Source organism: Babylonia areolata, chromosome 35, assembly GCF_041734735.1.
Source record: "Babylonia areolata isolate BAREFJ2019XMU chromosome 35, ASM4173473v1, whole genome shotgun sequence".
NCBI lineage: Eukaryota > Metazoa > Mollusca > Gastropoda > Neogastropoda > Buccinidae > Babylonia > Babylonia areolata.
The window spans coordinates 2,965,080-2,975,079 of record NC_134910.1 but is presented as its reverse complement, the minus strand read 5'-3'; the positions used below and the strand labels follow the sequence as shown (position 1 = coordinate 2,975,079).

The 10,000-nt window shown below is 44.4% G+C and overlaps 1 protein-coding gene across 1 annotated transcript in view; it reads left to right on the top strand.

The window, feature by feature from the left end:
- Positions 1-7,944, top strand: part of LOC143277763 (voltage-gated inwardly rectifying potassium channel KCNH2-like) — a 103,206-nt gene extending 95,262 nt beyond the window's left edge. Inside the window, exons 11-14 of the mRNA XM_076582664.1 lie at positions 54-162; positions 2,299-2,454; positions 6,022-6,331; positions 7,543-7,944. Of these exons, the coding sequence (XP_076438779.1) occupies positions 54-162; positions 2,299-2,454; positions 6,022-6,331; positions 7,543-7,696 (729 nt within the window). The 3' untranslated portion in view covers positions 7,697-7,944. The remainder of the gene's footprint in view (positions 1-53; positions 163-2,298; positions 2,455-6,021; positions 6,332-7,542) is intronic.
- The last annotated feature ends 2,056 nt before the right edge of the window (positions 7,945-10,000 follow it).

Sequence of the window (10,000 nt, the reverse complement as noted above, 5' to 3'; positions counted from 1 at the left end):
TACGAAGCTATTTATGCTCGACTCAGTTCGAACACGTTTGCACTAAAAAACAGGGGACTCTTTTACATCGGAGGGTCAAACAGAAGCTCGACGATGAAACCTTGAGATTCATCCGCCAACGAAGGCCCCGGCTGCAGTGCAAACGACGAGGAACAGACGACAGTAAGTATATCCCGCTTCCGATTGTGCGTCTTTCCACATGATTGATTGATTGATAGGATATGCATACTGACACAGTGGCTATCCTCGGTCAAAGACCAAGCTCCAAACGTTTTACAAACACGGAGTCTCAGTAGCCTGTGTCTCTGCCTGTGTGTGTGTGTGTGTGTGTGTGTGTGTGGTAAACGTTGGCATTTTCTCGGCTACTGCTTCTTAAGGCACAGGATTCAGACTTCGGAATTATACGGTAGGTATCAACAAGACCTTTTAAGTCATCCCCTTCGTGAGGATAAGATATTAAGATAGGCAGGGGTAAGAATGTGAATCTCATTATTTGGCCAAAAAGACAGAGGAAGCTTTATAGAGACTATCAGTCTTGCATACGTGACAATTTTTGTCAAACCTGGTCATGCGTGCAACAAGCTCCTTAGTGAAAGGAAATCATAATCAGAGGTTAAGATCTTCTTCTTCTGCGTTCACTCGTATGCACACGAGTGGGCTTTTACGTGTATGACCGTTTTTACCCCGCCATGTAGGTAGCCATACTCCGTTTTCGGGGGTGTGCATGCTGGGTATGTTCTTGTTTCCATAACCCACCGAACGCTGACATGGATTACAGGATCTTTAACGTGCGTATTTGATCTTCTGGCTTGCATATACACACGAAGGGGGTTCAGGCACTAGCAGGTCTGCACATATGTTGACCTGGGAGATCGTAAAAATCTCCACCCTTTACCCACCAGGCGCCGTCACCGTGATTCGAACCCGGGACCCTCAGATTGACAGTCCAACGCTTTAACCACTCGGCTATTGCGCCCGTCAGAGGTTAAGATCAAGTTCACACCATTACATGGGAAAAGTGTTTTTTTAGAGAAGAAAGAGGTCTTGAAAATAATCTTCCTTCAGATTTTTTGTGAAATGGTTGGTCATGACGAGAACAAAACTGATGCGTAAGGAGGCAGTCAGAGGTCAAAGTTCAAGGTCATAACATGGCTTCTCGGAGGTGGAGGTAGATGGGGGGGGGGGGGAGTAGAAACATGTAAATACAGGGGGGGGGTGGTCATCCAGTTTTAATTAGGCGTGGTATGATTTGTTATGCCCACCATAACACAAGAATGCTTCTTAAATACAATGTGCGTTTTTTGCAAATTGATGTTTCGCAGTGGTGGGTTTTTTGGGGTTGTTGTTGTTGTTGTTGTTGTTGTGTGTGTGTGTGTGTGTGTGTGTGTGTGTGTGTGTGTGTGTGTGTGTGTGTGTGTGTGTGTGTGTGTGTTTTGTTGTTGTTTTTCGCGATTCTTGTATTGGTTTAAGTGATGTCAAACGGAGTTTTGAAGACTTTTTCTCTCATGTTTGACTTTGTTCTGAGGTTGGTCAGTAAGCTGGTATATATTGCTTCCTCGTTCCTGATTGGTTGAATCAGTGTTTGTCTTATTCCTCTTCCTCCTCCTCTTCACCCTTCTTCCTCTTCTCCTTTCTTTCTTCCTTCCTTCTTCTTCTTCTTCTTCTTCTTCTTCTTCTTCTTCTTCTTCTTCTTCTTCTTCTTCTTCTTCTTCTTCTTCTTTCTTTCTTTCTTTCTTTCTTTCTTCTTCTTCTTCTTCTTCTTCTGCTTCTTCTTTCTTTCTTTCTTTCTTTCTTTCTTTCTTCTTCTTCTGCTTCTTCTTCTTCTTCTTCTTCTTCTTCTTCTTCTTCTTCTTCTTCTTCTTCTTCTTCTTCTTCTTCTTCTTTCTCTCTTTCTTTGTGTTCTTCTTTTCTTCTCCTCCTCCTCCTTCTCCTCCTCCTCCTCCTCGTCCTCCTCCTCCTTCTTCTTCTTGTTCTTCTTCTAATTATTATTATTCTATTTCCACGACTGTTGTCACAGCTGCTACCGATATTACTACTGCGACTACAGCTTCTAGATGATGATGATGATGGCGGTGATGATGATGATGATGATAACGATGATGATGATGATGATGACTCTGACACTGCTGCTCATTTTAACACAAGGTAAAAGAAGGACTAATTGAATGAATGACAAAAACAAAAACAAAAAAACGGTTGGCTGGATGAATGCGGAATGAATCCATTACTTATCAACTGATTGATCGATAGGAAGATCGATTGAGTGATCGACTGACTGATTGATTGATCGCCCAACAGCGGGGTTACGTCACCGTCGGGTGAACGGCGCGGGAGAGGGAGGGAGAGGGAACGGTGAAGGGAGAGAAGACAGTGAGGAAGAAAGCGGCGGCGGTATACTGGAGTTCTCTCCCCAGGCCGCCTCCCACCGCGTCACCGAGGACGACTTTCACGCAGGTTGTCGATGCTGTTTCTTTCTTTCTTTCTTTCCCCGTCTTTTGACTGAGCACTCAGTGTTGCAGCTAACTGCTGCGTCGTCGTCGTCGTCGTCATCATCGTCATCGTCATCGTGACTATCATCATCATCATCATCATCGTGGTCGTGGTCATCATCATTGTCATCATCATGATTAAATTCACTGTGTTATCAGTTGTATGGCCATCCGGGCCCGGCTCTTTTCCTTCAAGTTCATCACCTTTCTTTCTTTCTTTCTTCCCTCCTTCTATTCCTTCCTCCTATTCCTCCCTTCTTTCCTTCCTTCCTTCTTTCCTTCCTCCTATTCCTTCTTTCTTCCCTCCTTCTATTCCTTCCTCCTATTCCTCCCTTCTATTCCTTCCTCCCTTCTTTCCTCCCTTCTAGTTCCTTCTTCCCTCCTTCTATTCCTTCTTTCCTCCCTTCTTCTATTCCTTCCTCCCTTCCTTCTTTCCTCCTTCTACTGATTCGTTCCTTCCTTCTTTCCTCCTTCTATTCCTTCCTCCCTTCTATCCTCCCTCCTATTCCTTCTTTCCTCCCTTCTTCTATTCCTTCCTCCCTTCTTTCCTCCCTCCTATTCCTTCTTTCCTCCCTTCTATTCCTTCCTCCCTTCCTTCCTTCTTTCCTCCCTCCTACTGATTCGTTCCTTCCTTCCTTCTTTCCTCCTATTCCTTCCTTCCTTCTTTCCTCCCTCCTATTTCTTTTTTCCTCCCTCCTTCTATTCCTTCCTCTCTTCTTTCCTTCTTTCCTCCCTCCTTCTATTGATTCCTTCCTTCCTTCTTTCTTCCCTCCTATTCCTTCTTTCCTCCCTCCTTCTATTCCTTCCTCCCTTCCTTCCTTCTTTCCTCCATCCTTCTACTGATTCCTTCCTTCCTTCTTTCTTCCCTCCTATTTCTTCTTTCCTCCCTCCTTCTACTGATTCCTTCCTTCCTTCTTTCTTCCCTCCTATTCCTTCTTTCCTCCCTCCATCTATTCCTTCCTCCCTTCCTTCCTTCTTTCCTCCTTCCTTCTACTGATTCCTTCCTTCCTTCTTTCTTCCCTCCTATTTCTTCTTTCTTCCCTCCTTCTATTCCTCCCTTCTTTCCTCCTGTTCCTTGCTCGCCTTCATCCCTCCCCTCCCCACCCCCCTTTCTTCTTTTTTCTGTCCTTCATTCCTTCCTTCTAGCTTCCTTCCTCTCTTCCTCAGTTCCCTCCTTCCTCGCTTCCTCCCTTTCTTTTTTCCATCCTTCCATCCTTACTCCGCCGGCCCTTCATTTGTTCTTCCTTCCTTCCTTCCTTCATCTCTTCTCTCCGGCTTCCTTCCTCGCTCCGTTCCTTTCCTCATTCTCTTCCTCCCTTCTTTCTTTCTTTCTTTCCTCCATTCCTCCCTTCTCTCACTCTCTTCCTTCTGTCCTTCCTTCTTCGCTATCTGCCTTCTTTCCTGCCCGCCTTCCTTCAAGTTATTTCAGTCCTTCATTCATTCTTTCCTTCGTTCTTTCATTCTTCCCTTCCTCCGTTCTGGCCTTTCATTCTTTCATACCTTTCATCCTCCGTCCATCCCTTCCTTCCTTCCTTCCTTCCTTACCTATTTACTTAGAGTTAGAACAACATGGTAACTGAGGGAAATATGTGCAGTTAATCATCTCTCCTATCATTTTTCATTTCTTTTTTTCTTCTTCTTCTTCTTCTTCTTCTTCTTCTTCTTCTTCTTCTTCTTCTTCTTCTTTTCTTTTTCTTTCTTTCTTTTCTTTTTTCCTTCTTTTTTCCAGAAGCCTTGATGATGATGCTGTGATACTACTACTACTACTACTACTACTACTACTTTCATCATTTTTTTCAGTAGTAGTAGAAGTAGTAGTAGTAGTGGTGGTTTATTCATTCATTTATTTATTTATCTATCTATTCATTTGTTTATTTATGTATTTATTTATTTATTCATCAAATGTAACCGGAGGAGGGGGGGGGGGCAACCATTCATGCAAAGACAGCAGCTGGGGGCTAATGAACACTTACTTACTTTTACTTTACTTACTTACTTACTTACTGGCTGTCTGGCTGACTTACTGGCTGTCTGGCTGACTTACTGGCTGTCTGGCTGACTTACTGGCTGTCTGGCTGACTTACTGGCTGTCTGGCTGACTTACTGTCTGGCTGACTTACTGGCTGTCTGGCTGACTTACTGTCTGGCTGACTTACTGGCTGTTTGGCTGACTTACTGGCTGTCTGGCTGACTGACTTACTGGCTGTTTGGCTGACTTACTGGCTGTCTGGCTGACTTACTGTCTGGCTGTTTGGCTGACTTACTGGCTGTCTGGCTGACTTACTGTCTGGCTGACTTACTGGCTGTCTGGCTGACTGACTTACTGGCTGTCTGGCTGACTTACTGGCTGTCTGGCTGACTTACTGTCTGGCTGACTTACTGGCTGTCTGGCTGACTTACTTACTGGCTGTCTGGCTGACTTACTGGCTGTCTGGCTGACTTACTTACTGTCTGGCTGACTTACTGGCTGTCTGGCTGACTTACTTACTGGCTGTCTGGCTGACTTACTGGCTGTCTGGCTGACTTACTTACTGGCTGTCTGGCTGACTTACTGGCTGTCTGGCTGACTTACTGACTGTCTGGCTGACTTACTGTCTGGCTGACTTACTGTCTGGCTGACTTACTTACTGTCTGGCTGACTTACTTACTGGCTGTCTGGCTGACTTACTTACTGTCTGTCTGGCTTACTTACTGGCTGTCTGACTTACTTACTGGCTGTCTGGCTGACTTACTTACTTACTGTCTGGCTGACTTACTTACTGGCTGTCTGGCTGACTTACTTACTGGCTGTCTGGCTGGCTAATCTACTTATTGACTTACCGTCATTCTGCAGAATTGGAGACTGTCCCACTTATTAACTGACAGACTGACTGACTGACTGGCTGACAAATCCAATTACTGACTTACGTTCTGATAGAATTAGAGACTGGTTTGCTTGCTTGCACGCAGACTGACAGACTGACTGACTGACTGGCTGGCTGGCTGGCTAATCTAATTATTGACTTCCCTTCTGCAGAATTAGACTTACGTACCGACTGACTCACTTACCTACTTTATACTGACTGACTAAATGACTGACTGACTAATTGAGTGAATGAGTGAGTGACTGAATGACTGAGCGAGTGACTAAATGACTGACTGACTGACTAAATGACTGAGTGGCTGAGTGAGTGACTAAATGACTGACTAACTGACTGACTGACTGACTGACTAAATGACTGACTGACTGAGTGACTAAATGACTGAGTGAGTAACTGACTAAATGACTGACTGAGTGCCTAAATGACTGAGTGAGTGAGTAACTAACTAAATGACTGACTGAGTGAGTGAGTGACTAAATGACTGAGTGTATAACTAACTAAATGACTGACTGAGTGCCTAAATGACTGACTGAGTGAGTGAGTGACTAAATGACTGACTGACAGAGTGACTAAATGACTCAGTGACTGACTGACTGACTAAATGACTGACTGACTTACTTATTGACTGACTGACTTACTCACATTTTACGTTGTTGTTCCGGCCCTCCCAGACCCAGCGGCAAAGAAATGCAAAGCTCGCATCCAGCGGGAGCGCCCCGCCACGGACCCACGGAAACCCGCCGAGCCCAAAGCCCGGACTTTACCCGTCAAGAAAGACAACACGTCCGAGAGTTTGACGACGGCGCAGCAGGGGTTGTCTCCCATGGCCTCCAGCGGCACGACCTACACGCCCAAGTCGTCGTCAAGCACGGGCCATTTATGGAAGTTTCCGCCGCTTGACTACGAAATTCGGCAACATCCAGAAAAAGGCAGTATCCAGTCGCTTTCCGACGTGGAGCATCGGCTGGAGAGTTTGCATGAGTGAGTGTAATGGGTGGGTGAGAAGGGGGTGGGTGTTGTGAAGGGAGTGATGGTGGGGGAGGGGTCACGGTGGGGGGGTTGAATGGGAGTTTTGAGGACAGGGGGCGAGGGGTTTTGTAGTGTGTGTGTGTTTGTGTATGTGTGTGTGCGCGCGTGCGTGTGTGTGTATATGCTTGTGAAGGTGTGTGTGTGTGTGTGTGTGTGTGTGTGTGTGATATGCTCTCTCTCTCTCTCTCTCTCTCTCTCTCTCTCTGCTTGTCAGATTCTGTTGAGATTTGCCACGCGGCACGCGAGTTCATATTATAACAATGTTCTTGATATTGATTTGTTTATCCACTTCGTACCCCATTCGCCAGTATTTTCTCCCCCTCCACTATATCTTGAGTGGTGGTCTGGACGCTAGTCATTCACTTCGGATGAGACGATAAACCGAGGTCCTGTGTGCAGCATGCACTTAGCACACGTAAAAGAACCCACGGCAGCAAAAGGGTTGTCCCTGGCAAAATCCATGAGTAAAATCCACTTCCATAGGAAAAACAAATAAAACTGCACGCAGGAAAAAAAAAATTTTTTAATTTAAAAAAAAAAGGATGGCGCTCTCAGTGTAGCGACGCGCTCTCCCTGGGCTGGTGGATGCAGCCGGAATTTCGCACAGACAAATCTGTTGTGATAAAAAAAAAAAAAAAAGATTTTTAAAGAAAAAAGAAATAAAATATCTTTTCCAAAAGAAAAAAATACAAATATCTGTTGTCTTATCTGTCTATAAGATAAGATAAGAATAACTTTATTATCTCCAACTGGAGAAATTTGGTCAGGTGCATTATCACAACAGACAAGTAAACAACATGGGGACCATAACTGTAAAAGTCAACAACAGCTTTTACGAATATTACGAAGATACAAATGTAAAAAATATCACATACACCGTTTCATACATACATCCACACACTGCAGGTAATAACTAGTATTCTTAATGTAAAAAAGAAAGAAAGAATTAAGAAACATTATTTTGAATATAATTATAAACATAGCCTACTATACTGCACATTGATTATAATAGACAGATAAGATAAGAATAAAGATGAATTGCGGAAAACCGCAACCAGATAATCAGCACACACCCGCATCCCCCCACCCCCACCCCCACCCACCCCACACACGCGGATTACTTGATTAAACAAGAGTAATAAACATATGTTCTCTTGTTGCAGACGGATGCATAAATTCGAAAGTGATCTCTTCACCACTGTGGATTCCATCCTGAACCTTCTCGGCCAGAAACCCAAGGTCATGCGAGATTCTGCCGAGATTTGCACGTCGCCTGGAAACAAGGGGGACAAGTCTGTGCGACCGAAAAAGAGCTAAACAATTATCGCCCCTCACACAATACGAGAATGAGAAAATGTGAACAGAAAAAAAAAAATGTGAAGTGCTGTACTGAATAATGTATAGAAATAAATGAATTATGAATGATTTTTTTTTTTTTAATGAATAAATATGACTTGAATATTTCGTCCAAACCATGTAAGTGTTTACTGTGGAACCAAACAGACAGCACAACACGCATCAAGTTTGGCACACACCGTGACTGACATTCAGTGCCACGCAAAAACGCACTCTCTCTCTCTCTCACGCACACACACACACACACACACACACACACACACACACACATCAGTGCACACACACACACACACACACACACACACACACACATCAGTGCACACACACACACACACACACACACACACACACACACACACACACACATATTTCATTTTAGAGAAATGATGTATAGCTCTGTATTGACATCTGCTGTGTTGTGGCAATAATTCGATCAATAAAGACAAATAAAATATCTCATGTCGACCCTCTCCCTCACTACCCCCGCCACTGGTTCACCCACACCCTTCAACACCGTGGCCCTCCCACCCCCACACCCCCAGTCACGGTCCCACTCACCCCACCACCACCCCACCCACCTCTCTCTCTCTCTCTCTCTCTCTGTCTCTCTCTCTCTCTCCGAAATTTATTAATTCCGGTTTCGGAAGACAATGAATATGATTAAAGGCAATACAATCATCACATTCTAAACTATGATCACGCGGCGTATATTTCATGTCTTATATACTGTCTTACATTATCACTACATACTTCTTTTAAAAAATATATTTTCGAAAAATTAGATGTTGTGTTCCTCTTGTACAGCATCGAGTTCAGACTCAGTGCCGGGAGGAGAGTACATACACGTACTGATTAACCTGTAATCATTTCACGATAATATCCAGAGTGGCTGTGTGAATCATGTGTTCGTAGTGCCGGCGTCTGCATGTGTGTGTGTGTGTGTGTGTGTGTGTGTGTGTGCGTGACGTCACAGTGTGTGTTCTCCTCTATTTACATCAATAATTTTATCACATCCCCCCCACACACACACCCTCCCTCACACTCTCCTCTCTCTCTCCTCTCCTCTCTCTCATCTCAGTCCTCTCTCTCTCTCTCGCTCTTCCAATCTTCACCGTCTCTCTCTCTCTTCTCTCTCCCTCTCTCTCTCGCTCTTTCAAATCTTCACCGTACCCCCCCCTCTCTGTCTCTCAAATCTTCACCGCCCCCCCTCTCTGTCTCTCTCTGTCTCCGTCTCTCTCTCAAATCTTCACCGCCCTCTCCCTCTCTCTCTCTCTCTCTCTCTCTCTCTCTCTCTCTCTCTTGCCTTCTCAAATCAAAGTGAGGGAACGACTGATAAATGATGCTGCATTGTGAATTCGCTACCTGCTGACTACAGTGACTACGACCCCGCCACTGACTCCGTGACTGACTCCCTCCTCAGTCCACCCCCCTCCCCCCCTCCCCCACTCCCCACCCCACCCCATCCCCCATCCACCATGCTGTATATCATAATTAGTACTGTGTCAGTCACTCCCGCCGGCCCAGCACTGACCCTACCCTTGTATATGCTGACTAAGAAGACATATTGAATCTGAAAACTTGAGTAAAAAAAAAAAAAAAAGAAAACGATGTCTTCATTTTGTGCAGCATTCCGGGTCTAAAACTGCTTGATGGTAATTGTACGTAGCTAATCTTTGAGCGACTGATCGAGTCTTATTACCGGGCTGTGTCCGGACTGTCAATTAATGCGAGTGAAGGGAGATTTGAATAAATGAATGAACGAACGAACAAACGATCAGCCCAATTAATTAATTAATTAACCAGTTAATGAATTAATTGATTGATTAATTGGTTGATTGACTGATTGTGAGTGATGGGAACACTGAATCAATGAACTAACTAACTAACGAAAGAACGAACCTGACTGAACTGATTGAACTGACGAGCGAACGACTGAATGAATGAATGAATGGGCTTGACTTCCTAATGAGCGTGATAATAAAACATAACATGAAAAATTATCTAAGCGTAGCGCGGGCAACCAACAATTGCACTGAACATGTCCTAAACAACTGACATTTTCTCCAACTAAAAAGAAAAACAAAAAATTCTAAACCAACCAAACAACAAAATAAAGCACATCGATGCCCGAACACACACACACACACACACACACACACACACACACACACACACACACACGTCACTCTTGTCATGTTATCATTTCTGCAGTCACATTATTTCAGAGCAGCATACAAGCAGTTATAAGACAGTGTGATTTCGTTC